General features: G+C 44.6%; 2 protein-coding genes and 1 pseudogene across 3 annotated transcripts in view; 2 read left to right on the top strand and 1 right to left on the bottom strand.

The window, feature by feature from the left end:
• Positions 1–1,957: 1,957 nt before the first annotated feature.
• Positions 1,958–12,230, top strand: Gmnn (geminin DNA replication inhibitor). 2 transcript variants are annotated; one of them, XM_021180786.2, is made up of 7 exons: positions 1,958–2,077; positions 3,689–3,746; positions 6,222–6,299; positions 7,199–7,334; positions 10,336–10,418; positions 10,620–10,730; positions 11,860–12,230. In XM_021180786.2, exons 2-7 carry the CDS (start codon positions 3,696–3,698, stop codon positions 12,004–12,006), a joined length of 606 nt encoding a protein of 201 aa, XP_021036445.1. In that variant the 5' UTR covers positions 1,958–2,077; positions 3,689–3,695; the 3' UTR covers positions 12,007–12,230. The 2 variants fall into 2 exon arrangements, with proteins under 2 accessions (XP_021036445.1, XP_029324315.1); XM_029468455.1 differs by lacking the exon at positions 1,958–2,077 and adding an exon at positions 2,439–2,531.
• A 5,655-nt stretch (positions 12,231–17,885) lies between these two features.
• On the top strand, positions 17,886–19,371 carry LOC110308564 (annotated as a pseudogene).
• Positions 19,372–20,714: 1,343 nt separating this feature from the next.
• Armh2 (armadillo like helical domain containing 2) overlaps positions 20,715–23,206 on the bottom strand; it is a 6,022-nt gene continuing 3,530 nt past the window's right edge. Inside the window, exon 2 of the mRNA XM_021180922.1 lies at positions 20,715–21,243. Coding sequence (XP_021036581.1) covers positions 20,813–21,243 — 431 coding nt within the window. The 3' untranslated portion in view covers positions 20,715–20,812. The remainder of the gene's footprint in view (positions 21,244–23,206) is intronic.

Below are 23,206 nucleotides of genomic sequence, written 5' to 3'. Positions count from 1 at the left end.
GGGCATGTCCTGGTCTGTTCTGCTATGTTCTCAGCCCCAGGTTTCAAAGCTCACAAACAACTCTTTGGGCTATTTGACATACATTACATGAATCACAGGTCTCAAGTTTTATTTCCTTTCATTCTCTCCCACCAGCAGGTCCTGGAGATGGAATTCACATGGTCAGTCTCTGCCGTAAGCACTCTATCTGCTTAGCCATCTCCTTAGCCTCTCCCTCTCTCCCCCTCCCCTCCCCCGTCCCCTCATTTTGGAATAGGGTCTCCCTACATAGCTCAGGATGACTTCAAACTCAAGATCCTCCTGCCTCAACTTCCCTAGTGTTTGGATTACAGGTGTGAGCTATCATACCCAGCTTCAAATTGCATTTCTTAGGAAAAGAAAAGTCTTTTAAAACTTTGAATAACAGCCTCAGTGTGGTGTTGGTGCACACCTATAATCCCAGCACTCGGGATGCAGAAGCAAGCAGATCTCTATGAGTTTGAGGCCAGCCTGTTCTACAGAGTGAGTTCTTGGACAGTCAAGGCTACACAGAGAAACCCTGTCTGAGAAGCAAACAAGCAAACAAAATAATCCACAAAAATTTGAGTAGGGAGAATCTTAACTTTCCCACCAAGAACTTTCTTCCTCATCCAGACCCAAAGTCCAGGTCTCACTAGAGAGCATGAGAGAGCAAAGGAGAAGTCCCCAGTACTCTGAGGGCAGAACACATATGCAGTTCCTCTGGAACTTGCCAGGGGACTTGAGGCTGAGAGGTGATAGTGTGGTAACTGGCTGGTAACATTTCCACAGGTTCTCTGCCTGTAGAAATGGATAGAATATTTTCCCATTGAGCAGGATTTAGTGCTGGCTAACATGCAACATTTTGTATGTGTACGAATGCTTGGCCTGCATGTATGGGACCTGCTGCACCCCCCCGCCCCCCTACTGCCATACCTTCCTGACTCTGAGGACTGTACCCTTAAATTGTGAGCCCTGACAAACCCTTCCTTAAGTTGCACTGGTCAGGTATTTGTCACAGCAACAAGTAAGGTGGCAAATACATTGACTTTTTCTCAGCTTCTAGGCCATTGCGGTTCCCTCGGCCCAAGTTCTGTTTCCTTCTAAATTGTTATTGACTGATAAGGCGGGTTCTGGTGTCAGCAGCCCTACTGCATTCTGTCTATGTAACCTGGCTGGCTTTAAACTTATATTTATATAGCCATCCAGGAGGTCCTTTAGAGAGGTTTCCTGTATTGCAGCCCTCTCTCCTTTGTTTAGATTTATTGAGGGATAGTTTAGGTTTTTCAAAGTTGTCTGTGTGATGCATATTCATCTTGGTGTCCATGAAGGGCATCAGATCCCCTGGAACTAGGGCTATGGATGGTTGTGAGCCACCATGTGGGTGCTTGGAACCAAACCCAGGTTTGTCCTGTGCAAGAACAAAGGCTCTCAACCAATGAGCCATCTTGCCAGTTAGTTGAGGTCTAGTTCAAATACAGTAAAAGTCATATGTCTTAAGTATAGAGTTAAAATTTCCTCAGCTTCAGCTTTTTTTGTTAGCTTGAAGCAGGCCCTTGCTGTCTCTAGTTACTGTCACAGTGTGACTTTCGAGTCATCACGTTTTGTCTGTTTATTTACTTCCTTTAGTGTGTGCGCATCTAGGTATGCACGCTTGCATGTATGCATATTAAAAAACTAAACACACAAAATACCTTGGAAAAATATATGCATATTCTCGTGTTTGCCGCTAGAGAGAGTAAGTCTCTTTTGTCCTCGCCCGCTGAAACTTGGAGCCGGAAGCGGAGGGTCATAAGGCAAGGTCAGAAGGCACACACTCATAAAGCAAGAGGAACCCTGGTGACCTCTTCCAGAGACTGCACGCACCGTGGCCGGGTGCGCAGGCGCACGGAAGCCACGGGCGCGGTGGGCGGCGGCGAGAGGCGATTGGCTGAATGCCGAGGCTCCGCCTCTCGGCGCGTCAGCGACCGGGTCCGCGGGTTAGTCTGCAGGTTCGGGTCGTTCTGGCGCCGTTGGGTCCGGTGTGGTGCCGGGGCCTTGTGCGGCTCTCAAGCTCGCCGGGAATTGAGCATTGCTGTCTGTGAGTCCCAGGGCGCGGGAGACCGAGGGCGGGGGCGAGTGCAACTCAGGCCGCGGGATCGCCGAGCTGGCCCGAATGCCGGGCCTGCTTCTCAGCCACGGGGAGCCGGCCTGGGAAGCGACGATTTGAAGGGATCCGAGTCTGGGGACTTGAAAGGGACCCGAGTCTCGGCCCGACTGCAAGGCAAAGCTGGGCGAGCTGAGACGAGGGGCTGCGCCATTGGTGAGGTCGGTTTTGGCGCGCTCTGGTGTTCGCTCTTCCTATTGGCTGGCGCGCGCCGCGTTGGGCGGGGCCGGCGCGCCCGGGGAAGTTTGCAGCCGCGGAGTCGGGGATGATGGCACGGCTAGGGGTTGAACTGGGTGTAGATCCCTCTGGCCTGCTCACCAACTGCAGCAAACGCTGCTCCTGGGACAAGGGCATTGAGTCCTCCGTCTGCTATCCCAGTGGTGCCGCTGTAGGTGATAGTAGGTTCTCCGACACTGTCTCTGTGCTCACGACTCACTAATGATAGCGGGATCTTGGGCCACTGCCTGCGTTATCCAAGTCTGGGCCTGGTGTTAGTGCTCAGTCTCCTGCACCCAGGAGGTTGAGGCAGGAGGTACAGGAGTTCAAGGTCAGCTTTGCCCACTTAGCCATTTCAAAAGGAAAGAAGAAATACATCAAGGTCCCTGCGAATAGGTTTCCAATCGGGTTCTTTTTGTTTGTTTGTTTTTTGTTTTTTTTTTTTTTTTTCGAGACAGAGGGTTCCTCAGTGTAGCCTTGGCTGTCCTGGAACTCACTCTGTAAACCAGGCTGGCCTTGAACTCAGGAATCCGCCTGCCTCTGCCTCCCAAGTGCTAGGATTAAAGGCGTGTGCCACCGCTGCCCGGTGTTTTGTTTTGTTTTGTTTTTGGCGGTCGGGTATTATTAACTTGAAATAGAATAGGAAATAACAGAACACCACTCTGGCTGGGCTGTGAGTTGTTTACATTTGCATACATGTGTGAGTGCCAGGGCACAATGTAAATTTTTAATTACATGTAAGTAAGAGGTGTGGGGGGGTACAGTTTAAGTACCGTTCCCCCCTAGCCTCCTTTTAAATACAGCTTGGTCTTGTATTTGCTACATAGCTGATGATAACCTTGAATTCTGGTTCTCTGCCCAGCTGCTGGTATTATGGACTTGTGTCTGGTTATGCAGTACCAGGAACTGAGCTGAGCCTTTGCATGCTTGTTATGCACAGTACTCACTGAGCGACATCTTGGTTGGAGCCAAAAGATCTTGGGTTTTGTTTGTTTTTGGTTTTGAGACAGGCTCTTGGCTGTGTAGCCTAGGCTCCCATAGGCTCCTATCTCCACCGTGTTCCAGGATTGCAGTCATGTACATGATGCTGTTCTTTAGGGTGGATCTGAACGGGCCCAAAATGTCTGTTTGGCTTTTCCCAGTGCCCTTTTCTCAGGTCTTTTTGAGATCTCTGTAGTTTGTACAGGACACCATGCCATTGTTACAGATAGTGGTTCTACCATAAAGTAGTAAGATTTTTGTGGTATAATAATTTTCTTTAAAAAAAAATCTAGATTCTACCTTCAGATATAAATATTGAAATCACCTTTTTTCCTTGTGCTTTGCCAGCTGAAAAATGAATCTCAGTATGAAGCAGAAACAGGAGGGAGCCCAAGAGAATGTGAAGGTATGTAATGGAGCCACTTCAATGTGCTTGAATTTGTTTGTTTTAAATAAGAGGTGAAGTTTTGTTGTGTTGCCCAGGCTGTCCCCAAACCCCGGGGGCTGAGGTGATTTCCTCCAGTGCCAGAGTGAATGGAGTATACTCTTGTATATATTTTTAGGAAGAGGGTTTGCAGAATATCGGATTGTTTTCTAAAAAGGTTAAGGTTTAAATATGAGTGGAACTTGGAGTCTAGAGGTCTGCTCTTCTGTGCACTGTGTGTTTAGAGAAAAGGATATAGTAGTATACATTCCGTGGGCTGTCTTTTAGAAAGCTCACATCTGTGAAGTGGAAGTCGCGGAAGTGTTGTGTGTTAACGTGAGCATGACAGCAGGTAGGTTGGCTTTGACCATTATCAACATCAAGCACTTAGTTGTATTTTCTTCTGTTTGGAGACTTGATTAATCTGTAATCTACATTGTATCTGAGATGTTGGTATAATATTTGTTCTCGTGGTGGCTGGCATTGGTCCCTCCGTTGCATAGCGAGATAATCAACACTAGAAACTACCGTGGGAAAGGTGGATGCAGTCATGTGAAGCACAGTGACTTTCTCACGCTGGTGTGGTGTCATGTTCTTGCTAACCTTGTTTGAGTATTTACCATTGTTTGCTGTCCCATGGTGGCAGTATAACTAATGAGTTTTTTTCCCAAATAAAACTTTCAAATCAGGAACACTACAGGGGCTATTTACATATCATAAAGAAGGCAACCTTTTGTTTTTAAAATAATAGCTTGGGCATTTTAGAAGGTGTTTTTTTTGGAGGGGCTTGTTTTGAGGCAAGGTCTTACTAGTAGCCGTGGCTATCCTGAAATTCACAGAAATTTGCCTATCTCTGCCTTCCAAGTGACAGGATTAAAGGTTTATGCCACCAAGCCTGGCTTGTTTTTGTTATTGGTGTTTATTTTTTGATACAGGTTCTCAGTAAGTGGCCCTGGTTAGTGTGCCACTCACTGTGATGTAGACATCTGGCTGGCCTTGAACTCAAGAGTGCTTCACCTGCCTGCCTCCCAACCTACCAAGTGCTGGGATTACAGGTTTGTGCTACCAGTCTGGACCAGAGTATTTTCATTTGCCTAAAGCACAGACATTTTATCAATGTCCTAATGAATGGACTTGCAGCAAAACTGCTTCTACTGTCAGGTGATAGCTGAGGGGCTACCATTATCCACACATGCATTTGTTCCCACTTACAATTCCACCTACAATGTATTGCTAAAAGTTACATTCCTGTGTCAGGCACGTGACACACCTTTAGTCCCAGCAACAAGGTATAAGCAGGTGGATCTCTGTGAGTTTAAGGCCAGCCTGATCTACATAGTGAGTTCTAGGATAGCCACAGCTACACAGAGAAACCCGGTCTCAGAAAAACCAAAACAACAACAAACCCACCATGAGCAGAAACAAACAGGATGAGAGTTTATTTCAGTTTCTAGCTCTTGAGTCACGGTCTAACACTTGAGAGAGGGCAGAACAGGTATTCAAGGCAGGAACTGAAGCATAGGCCAGGCAGGAACGCTCCTTACTTACTGGCTTCTCCCCTAACCCCTCACCTCTAGCCAACTCTTAACCCCAGGGATAGCACTGGCAACAGCTGAGCCCTTCACATCGCCAATCAATCAAGAAAATGTGCTTCCTCCCTGCCCCCTACTTGTCTATAGGCCATTGTGATAATAGCATTTCAACAGCTGAGATTCCCTTTTCCCAGATACCGTCTTCTTTTCTTTTGTTTGTTTTGTTTTGTTTTTGTTTTTTGATAAAAATTAACCAACAGGTTTTCACAAGTGTCCATTATTGTTTGGGAATATTTAGAGTTCTGAAATGAGATGAATCTTTTTTTATTAGAGAAAGTATTTTGTGGTTTATCTTACCTCTTCTCTCAGTGTTTACCTATTGTAAGTAGAGTGTTTATAAATTCCAAATTTGGAAGAATCTTTTTTTTTACATCTTTTTTTCTCGAGACAGGGTTTCTCTGAATAGCCCTGGCTGTCCTGGAGCTCACTTTGTAGACCAGACTGGAATCCACCTGTCTGGAATTCAGAAATCCACCTGTCTCTCCTCCCGAGTGCTGGGATTAAAGGCGTGTGTTTGGGCAATCAATGGCACCACAGAGAGTATGTTACGTGTGTTTTACCTGAGATAAGTTGATTGTGATTACAGTGAGAATATGTCTGAGAATGAGAAAAGTTATGTGTATCTGGTTGGATGGTAGGTTCAAGGTTTATTATACTCTTGGGAGATGAGTCTGCTGGTTGATGAAGCCAATATCTGGTTTGAATACAGCACTATGAGACTTTATGTATATAGCAGGCTAAATTTTGTGTTCTTGGTGATTTTTTTTTCCTTTCAAATTCTACATATTAGACTAAGTCTAATATGTAAAAACTCAGAAAGTAATCCTACAGCTGTAACCAGATAATGAATCATCTTGCCTTTTAGAATAGTCCTATCCCAAGGAGAACGCTGAAGATGATCCAGCCTTCTGCAGATGGATCTCTTGTTGGCAGAGAAAATGAGGTATGTGTACAGGACTAGGATGGGTGGACCATGGGCCAGTCAGCACTAGACATCTCCCCAACTTTCTTAAAAACAAACCCTTTCTTTCTTCCTTTTTCTCTTTCTTTCTCTCTCTCTTTTTTAAGATTCATTAATTCATTATATATAAGTATACTGTAGCTGTCTTCAGACACACCAGAAGAGGGCATCAGATCTCATTACAGATGGTTGTGAGCCACTATGTGGTTGCTGGGATTTGAACTCAGGACCTCTGGAAGAGCAGTCAGTGCTTTTAACTGCTGAGCCATCTCTCCACCCCCTAATCTTTTCTTTATTGTAGCTAAGCTGTAGTTCTAACCAAAATAATTGCAAATAAGATTCCTAAAATAATATTATACATTCTGGTAATTTTTTTTTTTAATTACATTTCTGGGCTGAAGCAGTAGCTCTGTGGGTGGATACCACTCTTCCAGAGGACCTGAGTTCCCAGTGGGCAACTCAACTGCCTGTCAGTTTTCCTTAAAGGGATGGGACACCCTTTTCTGGCCAAGAACTGCATGTAAATGTATAAACTAACACAGAGATATAAAAAGGTAATTACAATAAAATCTAAAACAATACAACTATTTTGTGTCTGCACATACCTGTGTGGGTGTATGTCTGCTTGCATGGTCTTTAAAGCCCATAAGTAGCACAGCCCCAACTGGAGTCACGAGCTTTCGGGACTCTGCTTCCTTCACTGTGTGGTCCCTGGGTCGCGTGCAGGTGTTAGTCTTGGTGGCAAGGACCATTACCCGACCATTACCTGATGAGCTAACTCACCAGCCCTATTTTGGTGGTTTTGAATTATTTAACTTTTAAAAAATGGATTCTTAACTACATAAATAAATAATGTAGCTTTCTTGTTCGTCAAATCACAGTTGCCAAAAGGCTTGTTCAAAAGGAAGCTTTGGGATGACCAGTTAGCATCTCAGACTTCAAGCTGTGGTCCAGAAGCTAATGAGAATAAGGATGTTGGAGACCTCACCCAGGAAGCCTTTGATCTTATAAGTAAAGGTATGCAAAAAACCACAGTCTGGTCTTGAAAGGTTAAATTATGGTGGTGGGGTGTCTTGTTTGGTGGGGTTACTGTTTGATAATTTAAAATTTTGTGTTGTAAATATGAAAATACTCTAAATTTGGACACATGGGACAGACCATTTGTTTGGCAAGACCCCCAGTGTGGGTGAAATATTAAAGAACAGGACAGTGACTGAGTTGGCGTCTCAGTAAATTGCATTGGGATCTTTAAGACCCAGAAATGGGCTTTTCAGAAAAGTGTTATTGGAGAATGGATTTGAATATTCCAAGAGAACACTAAGTAATGGGACCGGGGGAACATCACTGGAGAAAGGGGTTGAAGGTAAATGAGAAATACACCTTTTTTTCTCCTTTCTTCCTTTTTATTTTTTTTTTTTTTGTATTTTTCTTGAGACAGGGTTCCTCTGTGTAGTCTGGGCTATTTTAGAACTCACTCTGAGGAAAAGGTTGGCCTCCAAAAGAGAGATCCGCTTGCCTCTGCTCCCCCAGTGCTGGGATCAAAGGTGTGTGCCACCACTGCCTGCCGAAACACTTTTAATAAGTGGTAGTTTTTAATGGAGGAGTAGAGGAAACTGATGATGGTTTAGAAACATTGTGGTTGGGCTTTTCTTTTTTTGTGAGACACTGCAGCCTGGACTGTCCTAGAACTCAGTGTAGCCCCAGTCTGGCTTTGAACTTGCTTCAGCCTCTTCAGTGATAATCTTGAGCTGCCACACCTGGCTCATCGGTGAGACGACTTTTTTTTTTCCTTCTGTATTGGTCAGTGGCCATGAGAAATTTTAAGCATAGGCTTGCTCAAGGTCACAGGAGCAGCAGGTAGGTTTGATCTGAGTTTCTTGGGATGTTGTAAGGAAGTTTAGAAGCAGAAAGTACTTCAATAGGGCAAAGATAGAAACAGTTACGCAGCCGGGCAGTGGTGGTGCACACCTTTAATCCCAGCACTTGGGAGGCAGAGGCAGGTGGATTTCTGAGTTCAAGGCCAGCCTGGTCTACAGAATGAGTTTCAGGACAGCCAGGGCTACCCAGAGAAACCCTGTCTTGAAAAAACACAAACAAACAAACAAAAAAAAAACCCCAAAAAACCAAGAAATAGTTGGGCAGCTGGATAGATCCACAGCAGCTTTGTCATGAGACAGAACAGGACTTAAATGTTTGTACTCGTAACATAGGTTAAAATCTGTCAAGGGTTAGCTCCATACTTGGCAAAAACATGGCTCACACACCTCTGACTTCAGAATTGCAGTGGGATGTATCAGTAGAAGTAAGAGACTTGCACAGAGTGCCTGAGTTTTGTGGAATCTGTTGGTAGTGCGTTAGTGTACTCCTGAAAAGAAAAATCTTGTGTATGCTTTAGAATGGAGCAATGAGTAATGTGTTTGTTGGGAGGCAGGTTCATACTAGGGTGAATAGGAAAACCATGTGTGGAATGAAGAAGGGAAGGGTGAACTCTGTTGCACTGGAGTTGGGAGAACTAGTATGAATGGATAGCTAAAAGCCCTTTCCTGAAAGCAGGAAGCACAAGAGAGCCAGTTCTTGGTTTTTAAACTCTGCTCTGCACGGATGCTCTTAAGGAAGTGGCTGATTCCATGAGAGCAGGGTACTTTGTAGTGATGCCCAAGTTTCTTATATCAGAGTAAGGTAACATGGTGGACCTGTTTAACTAACAGAGATTCACATTGATTACATGGGTGAAAACGTCACTGTCAAAATGAGCAGTGCTGTCACACACCTGTAATACATGTTTTCCAAGGTGAAGGTAGGGTGATCTCACAGCCATTCTCAGCTAACCTGGGATACATGTCTCAAAGTACAGATAGACAGACAGACAGACAGACAGCAGAATTAGTCTTGAACATTGAATGGGAAGGAACATGAATCTGTAGTGATAATAGAAAACTGAATAGGGAGAATTCATTTCAAAGTCAGCTGCTGTGGTGGGTTACAGAAGATTTAGGCAAGAATCATAGTTATATATATAACACAATCATAGTGTTAAAAATTGGTTGGGGGCCGGGCGTGGTGGCGCACGCCTTTAATCCCAGCACTCGGGAGGCAGAGGCAGGCGGATTTCTGAGTTCGAGGCCAGCCTGGTCTACAAAGTGAGTTCCAGGACAGCCAGGGCTATACAGAAAAACCCTGTCTCGAAAAACCAAAAAAAAAAAAAAAAAAAAAAAAATTGGTTGGGGAACAGATTAACAAACTCAAGTTTTACTCCCTAGATCTCTTACTAATTACCAAGAAAAACAATCTTTACCAGGCAGAAACTTGGTTTATAGCATCTTAATCAACTTGGTGAAATTTTATATTCAGTTTTGTAACTGTGCCGTGGACTTCCTGATGATTCACTGAAAACACAGTGCATGTGTGCAATATTCTAGCCACAGGTGCTGAGCTTGAAACAAATTCAAAATTAAGAATTATATGCAGATTAACTAGTCTAGACTTTTCAATCCTATATTTGGACTGAGTGGTGGCAGAGTCCCATAAAGGTTAAATAAAAAATGTATAAGCACAAAAGAAATCTTGTAAAATATTAAGCAATGTACTTATTCTCCTTCTGTTGCAGCTCAGGGATTGAAAGCTTTGATTATATTGTGAGAAAAGAAAATTAGATTGGGATTTTTCAATAAACATAAATTATTGCTTTTTTTTTTTTTGGTAGCAGTGAGGTTGTTTTTGTTTTTATTTTTTGAGACAGTGTTTTTCTGTGTAGCCCTGGCTGTGCTGGAGCTCTGTAGACCAGGCTGGCCTCAGACTCACAGAGATCTTGTTTTCCTCTGCCTCCCAAGTACTGGAATTAAAGGTGTGTGCCACCACACCCAGCCTGCCTCTGCCTCCCAAGTGCTGGGATTAAAGGCGTGCGCCACCACGCCCGGCTTGTTATTTTTGAAACAAGGACTTGTTTTCACTCTAGGTATACTCTGCTTAGAGCACTGAATTTTGAAGTTCTATAAAACACTAATTTTTTTTCCCCCAGAAAACCCATCTTCTCAGTATTGGAAAGAAGTGGCAGAGCAGCGGAGGAAAGCTCTCTATGAGGCACTGAAAGAGAATGAGAAAGTAAGCATTGCTTTATTCCATTTAAGGCTCTGCTGGTGCTTTTTCTCATCAGCATAGTAAGGCGACAATGCCATAGACTAGCTGGAATGTTGGTCTAAGGGAAATGTGGGTGAGTAAAATGAGTCGTGCTGTGTTACTGCGTGGGAGGGTGCTCAAGGTCAGAGCAGTTCTGTGGAATACTGAGATTCTGTTCTTATGCAGCTTCATAAAGAAATTGAACAAAAGGACAGTGAAATTGCCCGCCTGAGAAAGGAGAATAAAGACTTGGCAGAAGTAGCTGAACACGTGCAGTACATGGCGGAGGTAATCGAGGTAGGTCATCCCATAGTCACGGGCTCAGTCATTGGCCATGTTGTGATCAGCGAGGGTTCAGCCGTGTGATGTGGTTCTCAGCACGACTGAGCTTTGGATAGAGCAGTTATTTATCCTGTCAGGGTTTCATTTTCCTTACCTGTAAACTGGGAGCGAAATGCCCACATGTGAAAAAGTTAGGAAAAGTTACTCTACTGCACAGGTGACATGTTTCTAGGTTCTATTTTTTTTATAAGCATGATATCAGCTATCATTTATACAATAAATAGGCTTTGTGGCTTTATCTGACTTTTTTTTTTTTTTTGGGGTTTTTCAAGACAGGGTTTCTCTGTGTAGCCCTGGCTGTCCTAAAACTCACTCTGTATACCAGGCTGGCCTCGAGCTCAGAAATCTGCCTGCCTCTGCCTCCCAAGTGCTGGGATCAAAGGCGTGCGCCACACTACAGTGCTTTATCTGACATTTTAAATTTGAGAAGCAGCTAATATGTTTCTCAGAATCAGCCTGATTTCTGTGACTTTACTAGGTTTGGCTTGATCCACGTTTTCAGTCTTTGTTGTTTGTGCAAAGCAAATCCATCTCACCAATGGGAATAATTTCAAGTCAAACCTTCTCACATTAAATTGTTTCCTTAATATTTTAGACTCATGACAGTGTTTTTAACTGTTATTAATTATGTGTAAGTATGTGCTGTGCAAAGAGTCTAGCCTGGAGCTAGAGTTACAGACACATTGTGTGGTTGCTGGGAACTGGTCCTCAGGTGGAACGCTGCGTGCTCTAACCACTGAGTCATCTCTCCAGCCCTGCCATGACAGTCCTTGAAGTACTGAACTAGCCCTCTCTCTGGCTTTAAAAGTATGGTTCCCCAGGTAGTGTGGCACTAACACACAGCTCTGTGGGGCCCCAGAGAAGTGCCATTTTAAGTTAATGCTTTTTTGAGGAGCTCAGTCGGTGCATTAAAAGAGCTAGCGAATTACTGTGAATGTTGCTGAAATATGATATAGCAGTGTATAGACTTTGGTGTACTTACTGTAAGTGATAGCATTGATGGGCTGCTGCTATGTCAGTATGATTAGTAGTAGATTTCCGTTTTGAGGTCTTGACAATAAATTATTGGTTTATTCCCTAAAAGAGGCTGAGCAATGAACCTCTGGATAACTTTGAGTCACCGGATAGTCAGGAATTTGATTCTGAAGAAGAAGCTGTTGAGTATTCAGAACTGGAAGACTCAGGAACTGGGACGTGTGCTGAAGAGACGGATGCTAGGCCGTGTACATGACGTGTGGGACGCACTGCCAGCGTTGCCCTTTAGTATAGCTCTTGGTAAACTAACTACACGATGCAAGTGCCGGAAGCCAGGTTTGAATCCTGGGGCTATTATTATGTTAAAATACAGATAGTGTGTATTTTTAATTCGTTTTATGTAAATAGCATTTTCATTTTTGTCAGTGTCAGATATAAACTGTATATTAAATAAACTTCAATTTCCTATTGAACATTGTATGTCGTGGAGAATTAAGTGTGTTTATTTCTATAGTATTTTATTGTTTGGCTGTCATAGAAATGGGAAATGAACTGACTACTCTCGTCCAGGCTGGTGTGGCCCGGTATCTGTGATCTGACCTCAGGATCTCTGAGCACTGTTGATTTTCATGCTTGCAAATTCTTTTTTTTTTAAGATTTATTTATTTATTATTATATGTAAGTACACTGTAGCTGTCTCCAGACACTCCAGAAGAGGGAGTCAGATCTCGTTACGGATGGTTGTGAGCCACCATGTGGTTGCTGGGATTTGAACTCCAGACCTTCGGAAGAGCAGTCGGGTGCTCTTACCCACTGAGCCATCTCTCCAGCCCCATGCTTGCAAATTCTTACTCAGCAGTGTGAAGCGGCTACTTCTCTAAAGCGTCCCCACAGGAATTTGATTAGTCACATGAAGAGAGGCTTGCCTAACTAACGGTTGCAACAGTTCTGAATGTTCCGATGGGTGAGAGGAGAGTTTTCAGAAGCAGCAAGCTGAGCAGTGGAAGCACACTGAGAGTCACCAGGGAGTCACCACAGTCGTGTGACTCAGGAGTGAGAGCCAGGAAAAAAGACACTGTTAGGACAGTGTGCAGCAGTAGGGGGTGGCATATGCTCTGACGTACGTGCGCATGGTTCTGGGCGTTGACTTCACCTATTCCATGTGACCCATGACAGCACTGCCCACCTTTACGTTTCTTATCCCTATTTACTTGTGTGTGTGTGTGTGTGAATGTGTGGTAGTCAGAGGACTCCACCTTCTGGGTCCTAGAGAAGGGTTGCCAGGTTTGGCAGTAAGTTTCCTATTGAGCAATGTTTTCAGCCCGAATATCAACCTTTAAGTGATTATTTTAGGTGTGTTTCGTTATAGAACTTTAATTTTCCTACCTCCAATATTGAGGTAAAGCCTGTCTTAAGTATTACTGTGAGGAAAAAAGACTTCTGTGTGTGAAGTAAGTGCTTAAAAATTGAAGCTCTCGTTAGGCTGGGGAAGTAAGGCAGCCGAGCGCTTGCTTAGCATGCACACAGCACTGATTTATCCCAACCTGTGGAAACCACAAGGTAGCATGCTCATCCATTCATGTAGTTTGAATCATCCCTGTTTGGCTTGTAGCAGTATATCATCCAGTGAAGCTCAGACTTCACCTATTCCATGTAACCCATGGGAACGATACCTCGCTAAGGATAGTAGCAGGGTTGAGGTGGGGGCAGGGTGAAGCAGCTCGGGGTGGTGTGCTAGCTACAGCATAGCAGCAGAGGGGTCAGCATGCAGCGTGATGGATGGTTATGGTGATGGGCTGTGTGCCTGCTAAGCTAGAGAAGCCAGCTGAGCTCGATTCACTGGCTTTGCAAGAGTTTGTAACAGTAGAAACATTTTTGAAAACTTCCTTTTCGTTTGAATTTGAGATGGAGAGATGATCGATCCTGTGGTTAAGAGCACTTGCTGCTCTTACAGAGGATTCAGTTCCCAGCATCCACCTAGTGGCTCATTAATGCCTATAACTCTAGTTCCAGGGGTCCCACTGTCGTCCAAAGCCACCAGACTATCATGCAAGAGGAATATATATATACACACATACACACATATGTACATACATACGTACGTACGTACATACAAATTCGTTTGTGTATGGGTCACCTGCATGTGCCCTTAGACATGTGTAGAGGTCAGAGGAAAATTCATGGGAGTTGGTTCTCTTCAACTATAATTCCAGAGATTGAACTCTGCTCAGAGGTTTCAGGGCAGGTACCGTTACCTGCTGAGCCATTGCACCTGTGCAGAAAGCATTTATCTATCTATCTATCTGTCTGTCTGCCTGTCTGTCTATTTTTATTGAGAATAGCATCTTCTCTCATACAATACATCCCAGCTAGTTTCCCCTTCCTTCCATTCCTCCAAGCTCTTCCTCACCAGATCCACTCCCCTGTGGTTTCTTTTCAGATAAGAGCAGGTCTCCAAAAGAAAATAGCCAAACAGGACAAAATAAGACAAGTGCCAAGACCTCATTTTGAGGCTGGACAAGGCCCAATAGGAAAAGAGCCTCCACAGACAAAAGAATCAGAGAGATATCCACTCCCCTCATAAAATCCCAACCTGAAGTGGAAATTTCTGGTTTCTTTGGAGACTTGGTTGTGTCATATGTTCTTCTGGACACTTATCAGAGCACGTTTTGCTGAGAACAGTGTTTTTCCGGAAGCAGCCCGGAAAAAGGGCACGTGGTGGTTTGCTCGAGCAGACACTTAAGAGAACACCTGATGTTTGGAAAGGGTATAACCCAACAGACAATGGCCAATGTATTGGTTCACCTTGCCACTCTTTGCTTGTCATCATTTGATGTGACTTCATAGAAAGAAATGCCACCAAAACTTTGGTGGTGCTCTAGCAGCTTCTTGCTGCTTCTGCAGACTCAGGTTGATAGACAGAGACTTGGCAGTCTCTTCTGGGTCAGATTGCTGCTGCTGATTCATGAATGGTGTGAGTGGATGGAGCTGTTGCTGCTGATGTGTGTGAACTGAACTGCTGCTCTCCTGACAGTGCAGATTGGACTCTCTAAACAAGCCCACATCCTCCTTTGCCCTATTAAGCTTTCCTTTGCACTCCCTCTGGTGGGTGGGCTTGAGGGAGGTTAAAGCACTTAAGTACACTTATTAAAAGTAGGCTTTAAAAGTTATAAGCCTATAACCTAATAGTTATACATATACACAGAGGACCTGGTGCAGACCCATGCAGGCCCCATGTTTGCCACTTCAGTCTCTGTGAGTCCATGTGAGCCCTGCTTAGTTGATTTGGTGGGCCATGTTCTCCTGGTGTCCTCCATCCCCTCTGACTCGTAAAATCTTTCCTCTGCCTCTTCCACAGGGTTCCCCTGATCTCTGAGGGGAGGGATTCAGTGGAGACCTCCAAATTGAAACCTTCCACATAATGAATATCTGAACATGGGTCTACATACCTGCTCCTATTGGTTGCCAGAGGAAGCCTTTAATGACACCAGGACAAGGCACTGATCTATGAATATAGCAGAATATCATTAGGAACTTTTTTTTTTTTTTTTAAGACCATTCCTGTTTGGTCTAACCTAGGTCTCTGAGCTATCTAGTCGTCAGATTCTGGCTATCCATGCAGTGTCAGGCAAGGACACTCTATGAAGAGTGGGCCTCAAGTCAGACATTGGCCACTCCAGGTTTTGTACCACCACTGCCCAGCATATCTTGCAAGCATGGCTGTGTTGGTATACAGGTTTCTCTTTCCATAGCCCATGGAATATACCAGAGACTAGAATATAGGTGTGAAGGCTCTAAACCTGCATCAGCTAGACCTTTCTACATTCAATAAGCTGAATAGACATTGTCCTCAAAGAATGATTTTCTATCATAGCATCAGTCTGAGTTGTTTAGGGATCTCCACAGGACCTCCTTGACCCACAACCCAGTTCCACTACTGAAAGCTTTGCCTGGCTAATATATAAAATCTCCAGTTCAGACACCATATCCTTTTTTTACTAGGAATCCTTACAGATTCCAGGAGGTTTCTATACCACAGTCCTGAATGCCCCCAATTCCAGCAGTCTCTCCTGGCACTCTCTCCCTTCACTCCACCCCCACCTGACTGATCCCTCCTGCTCCCATCCCTACCTGCTTCCAGCCCACCTGCAGAATCTATTTCTCCTTCCCAGAGAGATCTGTAACTTTGCTTTTTTTAAACCTTATTTTTTTTTCAAGAGAGGACCAGCCTCCTCCTTCTCTTCCTCCTTTTCCTCCTCCTCCTCCTCCTCTTCTTCTTTTTTAAAGATTTATTTATTTCACGTATGTGGGTATACTATCACTGTCTTCAGACATACCAGAAGGTGGCATTGGATCCCATTACAGATGGTTGTGAGCCACCATGTGGTTGCTGGGAATTAAACTTGGGACTTTTGGAAGAGCAGTCAGTGCTCTTAACTGCTGAGCCATCTCTCCAGCCCTTAAACCTTATTTTAAAGGATGGTTCTTTTAAATATTTAAACCTCTTTCTTAGTCCATCACCCACCAGAGATTGTGGAAAAGAAAGGATATAGGGGAGGTGGACCTGCTTAGAAAGTTTTTTTTTAGTAACTCTAGTCTGTGTTGTATGGAGATTGGCAGTTTGTTTTATAGGTTAACAGTGGGAGCTTATTCTACTTGTGAACACTTTTCGGATATATCATTAGTCTAGTTTGATAGAGTCAGGATAGCAGCAGCAATAGCATGATCTAGCAGAGACAGCCAGTCCTCAGCCTTGGCACTAGCCAACAGGAGGGACCAGGGTCAAGAGGAACTCCAGGAAAAGTTCTCAGCTGTGCCTCTGTGAGGCCAATAAGTGTTGAATAGCTAGCTCTGTAAGCAAGCCAAGTTCAGCCCCCAGTCACTGTCAAGTCCTATTTATATCTCTTTGTGATGGTTTGTATATGCTAGGCCCAGGGAGTGGCATGATTAGGTGTGACCCTGTTGGAGTAGGTGTGTCACTGTAGGTGTGGGCTATAAGATGAGAATCCTAGCTGCCTGGAAGTCAGTGTTTCACTAGCAGCCTTCATATGAAGATGTAGAACTCTCAGCTCTGCCTCCATCATGCCTGCCTAGATGCTGCCATGCTCCCACCTTGATAACAGACTGAACCTCTGAACGTGTGAGCCAGCCTCAATTAAATGTGGTCCTTTGTAAGACTTGCCTTGGTTATGGTGTCTGCTCACAGCAGTAAAACCCTAACTGAGGCACCCTTTAAACATCATGTGTCCTCTACAGGTCTTGTCTCAGTCCATGTGTCTGTCTCAGCTGACATCATCAATAAGCCCTAGTTCACAGAAATGGACAAAACCTTTGGCATACCACCAGAAGTGCGTTTCTATGGAGTCTTGACAAATGGCTCTTAACTACGCAATGTTAGTTGGACTGATACAAGTGTATTGTTATCAAAGAATCTCTCATCACTTGCCTTTCATGTGTTCGCTTTAGCAGAACATCTTTCCTCTTGTGTCTGCTCTAGTGAAACGTTCCTCCATGAGCCTGCTTTAGTTTTTCATCTGTGTCCACTTTGGGAAAACATTCCTTTCTGTGTTTGCCCCAGCAAAACACCATCCAACACAACCGACTCTCCAAAGAACCCTTAAGTTTCCACTTCAGAGGTCCATTGAAAGCACATTTTAAAAGTCCATACCACTTCTGTTCATGTAGGTCCCAGGAATCAGCTCCTACATATATATGGTCCTAGTATTCAGATCTCTGAGTTGCTTCTGGAGAGATTATTTAAAAAGGAATAGCAAGGGAAAGCAAGGCCTTGGAAACTGGCTATCCAGTTTGACGTTCGAGACTTAGCATGACAGCAGAGCTTTAAGACTTCACCTTGTGTCTTAGCTCCTTCAACTTGAGAGGCACCTTTTGGAGCTTAAGTAGACCATGGTGCCTTACTGTCTATCCTGTAGAGAAAATGTTAGCCAGAGCTTCTGTGAGCACAACCAGAAGAGCTTTCTGAAGTCTCCAATTAAATATGTGAATTGAACATTGCTATCTATCGGCTTCATCTCCTGAGCCCTTAAGAAACTTAAAACTCAGTTCTACACCAAGAAAGCTAGATAGAGGAGTGACTGAAGCGGCGCTGGGAGCGGCGGTCGGACGCCGGCGGAGCAGGAAGAAGATGAGCCTGAAGTCCGAACGCAGGGGAATTCATGTGGATCAATCTGAGCTCCTGTGCAAGAAAGGATGCGGTTACTATGGGAACCCTGCCTGGCAGGGTTTCTGCTCCAAGTGCTGGAGGGAGGAGTACCACAAGGCCCAGCAGAGACAGATCCAAGAGGACTTGGAACTGGCAGAACGACTTCAGCGGGAGGAAGAAGAGGCCTTCGCAAGCAGCCAGAGCAGCCAAGGCGCCCAGTCCCTCACCTTCTCCAAGTTCGAGGAGAAGAAGACCAATGAGAAAACCCGAAAAGTCACCACAGTGAAGAAGTTCTTCAGCGCCTCTTCCAGGGCTGGATCCAAGAAGGAAATTCAGGAAGCCGAAGCTCCCAGTCCCTCCAGAAACCGGCAAACCAGCATTGAGACGGACCGAGTGACTAAGGAGTTCATAGACTTTCTCAAGGCCTTCCACAAGACAGGCCAAGAACTCTATAAACAGACGAAGATGTTTTTGGAAGCAATGCCTTATAAAAGGGATTTAAGCATCGAGGAACAGTCAGAGTGTACTCAGGACTTTTACCAAAATGTGGCTGAAAGAATGCAGACCCGTGGGAAAGTGCCTCCAGAGAAAGTGGAGAAGATAATGGATCAGATTGAAAAGCACATCATGACGCGTCTCTATAAGTTTGTGTTCTGCCCAGAGACTACTGATGATGAGAAGAAAGATCTCGCCATTCAAAAAGGAATCAGGGCCCTGCACTGGGTAACGCCTCAGATGCTCTGTGTCCCTGTCAATGAGGAAATCCCTGAAGTGTCCGACATGGTGGTGAAAGCGATCACAGACATCAGTGAGATGGACTCAAAGCGTGTGCCTCGGGACAAGCTGGCCTGCATTACCAGGTGCAGCAAGCACATCTTCAATGCCATCAAGATCACCAAGAATGAGCCAGCCTCTGCTGATGACTTCCTGCCCACCCTGATCTACATCGTCCTGAAGGGCACCCCCCTTGGCCTGCAGTCCAACATCCAGTACATCACTTGCTTCTGCAACCCCAGCCAGCTCATGACAGGTGAGGATGGCTACTACTTCACCAACCTGTGCTGTGCTGTGGCTTTCATTGAGAAATTAGACGCCCAGTCTTTGAATTTAAGTCAGGAGGATTTTGACCGGTACATGTCTGGCCAGACAAACCCCAGGAAGCAGGAGTCTGAGAGTTGGCCCCCGGAAGCCTGCTTAGGTGTGAAGCAAATGTATAAGAACTTGGACTTCCTGTCTCAGTTGAATGAACGGCAAGAAAGGATCATGAACGAAGCCAAGAAACTTGAAAAAGACTTAATAGACTGGACAGACGGGATTGCCAAGGAAGTTCAAGACATTGTTGAGAAATACCCACTGGAGATTAAGCCCCCAAACCAACCCTTAGTAGCCATCGACTCTGAGAATGTGGAGAACGACAAGCTCCCTCCCCCTCTGCAGCCTCAGGTGTACTCAGGGTGATGGCCCTGTTTATTTGGGGCTGATTTCTGGGAGCTGCTGCGTTCCACTGTTCAGGTCCGGAATATGAACTGATTGCTTAAAATTTCAAAGTATTTTTAAGGTACAGATCTAGGGATTGGTTATTTCTTTTTTCTTTTCCTAGCTGGGGAAGCTTAGTAAATAATAATGTACTATTTATTTGAGCTGGTGGAGTAGGTTTGTGTGAATTCTGTGTCGATCTTTTATGTCCTCCCTGATTTCCCATGGGCTTCCTCTGTGTAGACACTGTTGTTGGTTTTGGGCAAACACTGCCTTTTAAAGGATAAAACAGATGCTATAAAGTCTATGTTGAAATGAATTCTATGTTCCCACAGTCTCCCAGTGTGAAATAATTTTGTAATTGTAAAGATAGAAGATAATGTTAATAAGTAAATATGTAAAATTGTAAATATGTAAAAAAACACATAGGGCTGGGGAGGGGTGTCTCGGCGTGCATGGCATTTCATGAGCTGATTTTTTTTTTTAGGTGAAAATGAGATTTATTGAATGTTTGCCTCTAGCGCCATTTTATATGGTTTGTCCCACTAAAAAGAATCTAAAGAATTTGAGCTTTAACAGGACATTGGCACTAACTGCCCTAACTCGAGGTTCTTTCTGGCACATGTGAAGAAGTTGTAACGCCAACTTTTAGGTCACATACAGAATTATTCTGGGACCCTGGGGCGGTGGCTCAGTCAGTAAAGTGCTCTCTACACTGATGTGAGGACCTGAGCTCCCTGTCCGGCCCAGGGTGAAAAGCCGGGCATGGTGACACTCACTTGGGACAGCTCTGCTGGGAGCCAGAGACGGCCAGGTTCCTGGGGCAGGGGGCATCGCTGTCAGCGAGACACCCCGTGTAAGCAAAGAAATCAAGATGGACGGCTCCTGAGAAATGACAGCCAAGGATGCCCTCTGGCCTCCACATGGCTACATATGTGCCTGTGTACCTCTACATACATGTGTAGCACACACACATAAACACACAGTTGCTGATTAGTACAGTTGACTTGGAACTGTGCTTGCAGCTTCCTTTCCCTGTTTATCCAATAAACTTCCCCCACAGTGCTGTGGGGCTATTGCCTTAAAAAAAAAAAAAAAAAAGAAAGCTAGATAGAGTCCACTCATGAAAAGGTGACAGTGTAGGGATAAGACATTGTTTTGAGTTAATTTCATCTTAGAAATACCTTTGATATACTTGTGTGAAATACATGGTATTCATTACAGTAGCTGACTTTTGCTACTTTGTGTATGTGTGTGGGGGGGCTTCTTTTTCCTACAATTTATCCCCCCTGGTTTCAGTGTTAACTGCAGAAGACAACACTGTAGAATAATCCATGGACTTTATTCTTTACTTCAGGTTTCTGGGGTAATGCAATGGCACGAGGATAGTTGAATCTTGTAACTGAACTAAAAAAAATAAAAATTAGTTCCTGTGAAAACCTATTAGGAAATATAAGACCTCGGCAAAATTTTCAGGCCACCCAGACCAGTTCTCTGTAGCCAAGATCTGTAGGTGGAATTTTAGAGATCGGTAGGATCTCAGCTCCCTCATGATAGCTAAGTTGTTACAGGTTATGGCTGTGAGGGCATAGCAGGTCCAAAATTGGCAGAGGCGGTGGGTGTTTATGTCAGTCTTGTTGCTAGATGAGAAAGGCAACTCCAAGAAATCAATGAAAATCGGAATAATCTCTAGTTGTCTGGCCTTCCTCTGGCTTTCGGGGTTTAGGTAGCACCAGCACGCTACACTCTGGAGTAGCAGGATCTTTGTCTTGAATGACATCGCCTTTTTCTTCTGCAGCAAGAAAGCAACCTCTGTCATGTACTCGCTGGCGAACTGCGCGGCACTCATGCCTCCTGGAAGACAAACATTTGTGTTTCCAGAAGTGTATGGTCAAGGTGGCTGGTAACCATTCAGAGGCCCCGTGCATTCTTATTCTGTGTGTGTCTGTGTGTCTGTGTGTGTGCATATGTATATATGGGGATGGCTACTATATGTATGTACATATTTGAGGTTAGGACACAGCCTCAGACAACATCTACATTTAAATTATTATTATTATCATTATTTTGGTTTTCTGAGACAGGATTTCTCTGGCTGTCTCTTGTCTCTGTAGACTAAGCTAGCTTCCAACTCAAAGATCCACCTGCTACTGCCTCCTTAGTGCTGGGATTAAAGGTGTGCATCACCACACTGGGCTCTTAACTAAATAGCTTTAAAATTTTTGCAATCAGGTTTCTCTCTGGCCTGGAACTCTACGAATAGACTGCTAGCCTGACTGGCTGGCAACCCACCTATCTTCACTTCTCCCGTGCAGAGATTACATCCGGCTTTCTATGTGGGTTCTAGTGCTCAAACGCATGTTGTCATGTTTACAAGGTAAGCACCTGACTGGGGGAGCTCTCTCTCTCCAGCCTCCATTTTCTCTGTTGTTTTTGGGATTGAATTCAAGACCTTGTCGCCACACCCCCAGACCCAGGTCATATTCTGTTAACCGTAGGTGACATTTTACATGTGTTAACTTTTCCTGTGTGGCTGTGGACATTGGGAACTTGATGAGGAGTCATGCGGGATTCGTGGGAATGTCACTGCCTGCAGAGGCTCCTTCCTCCCCTGTTTCTGTTATGTGGACTGAGAGTGGAATATACGCAGGTGGTATAATCTGGCTGTCTTTTACTAAGCAGAATTCTGTCTTTGTACTGGAGGAAAGTCTGTAGACCTGAACCTGTCAGAGCACAGAGGAAGTGTAAAGGCTGAGCAGACACACCTCGGCTGGGGGAAGGAAAGGGTTTTGGAAGTCACTAGTGGCTGAGAGCTTCTTGTACATTTCTTACTCCCAACTATTTCCCAGACCCAAGTCCAATGTTTCCATATAAGATTTTTCTTCCTTTGGCCATCGACCCAGCCTGGTCCTAGATTCTATGGGTTTTTTTGTTTTTGTTTTTCTTTTGAGACATGGTTTCTCTGTGTAACCCTGGCTATCCTGGACCTCACTCTGTAGGCCAGCCAGGCTGGCCTCCAACTCAGACATCTGCCTGCCTTTGCCACCAGAGTGGCAAAGTGTGCACTACCACTGCCTGGCAGATTCTGCCCAGGATCTTTTCTAGTTCCATTTCAAATTCCAACAAGGCACTAACTAAAATGTACACAGGATAGAATACTTTGGAGTCGATTCTAGCGATTAGAGCTCTGTTCTTAGATTTCTCTAACTTGCTAAGAGTATTCCATTTGATGTTAAAGCTTTAGTGGAAGCTGCATGAAAACCCTTGCTTCCCACCAGCCTAGCTAAGACTAAGCCCAAGCTAAAGCATTTCTGGCCCTCTTCCCTCAGAAATTGAACATAACTATGCAGGGAGCTGAGCCTTCCCTCTTCATCTGATGCATAGCAGAAACCATTCCTCCACAGGGCTAGGGATGATTTCTGAGGTTCCTGACTCTAGCTTTGGCCATTCAGTGGATGAGGATGGGGGTGAGGGTGAGGGTGAGGAGTTCTATATTTCCCCTCATGGATATCATTATTTGAAGATTTGGCCCCTCAAGCTACATCTAAGTAATTTATTTTCCCACCTAAAATTAAAACACTCAGACCTAGCTAGAAAGTTTTCTTGTAAAGGAAGGGTCTCGGGTAGTCTAGGTGGGCCTCTAAATCTGTTTGTTGGAGGTTGGTTCTAATGCTTTGATTCAGTGGGGAATCTGAGTGTCCAAATGCTAAAGGTACTTGTGAAGAAGTATTAAAAAAGTATAGCAAAGTAAAAACAAAATTCGAGGCTTTTGGGCCCAGGCTTGGGAGTGTAGCCTTTGTGGCTTAGTGCTCCAGGT

This window comes from Mus caroli, chromosome 13 (assembly GCF_900094665.2).
Source record: "Mus caroli chromosome 13, CAROLI_EIJ_v1.1, whole genome shotgun sequence".
Taxonomy (NCBI): Eukaryota; Metazoa; Chordata; class Mammalia; order Rodentia; family Muridae; genus Mus; species Mus caroli.
This window is presented reverse-complemented; position numbering and strand designations above follow the sequence as displayed.

Excerpts from the sequence above, each read along its gene's own strand:
- Gmnn (XM_021180786.2), top strand. The coding sequence starts at position 3,696 with ATGAATCTCAGTATGAAGCAGAAACAGGAGGGAGCCCAAGAGAATGTG. Across the intron at positions 3,747-6,221 it reads GAGCCCAAGAGAATGTGAAG|AATAGTCCTATCCCAAGGAG; the intron begins GTATGTAATGGA and ends CTTGCCTTTTAG. Across the intron at positions 7,335-10,335 it reads CTTTGATCTTATAAGTAAAG|AAAACCCATCTTCTCAGTAT; the intron begins GTATGCAAAAAA and ends TTTTTCCCCCAG.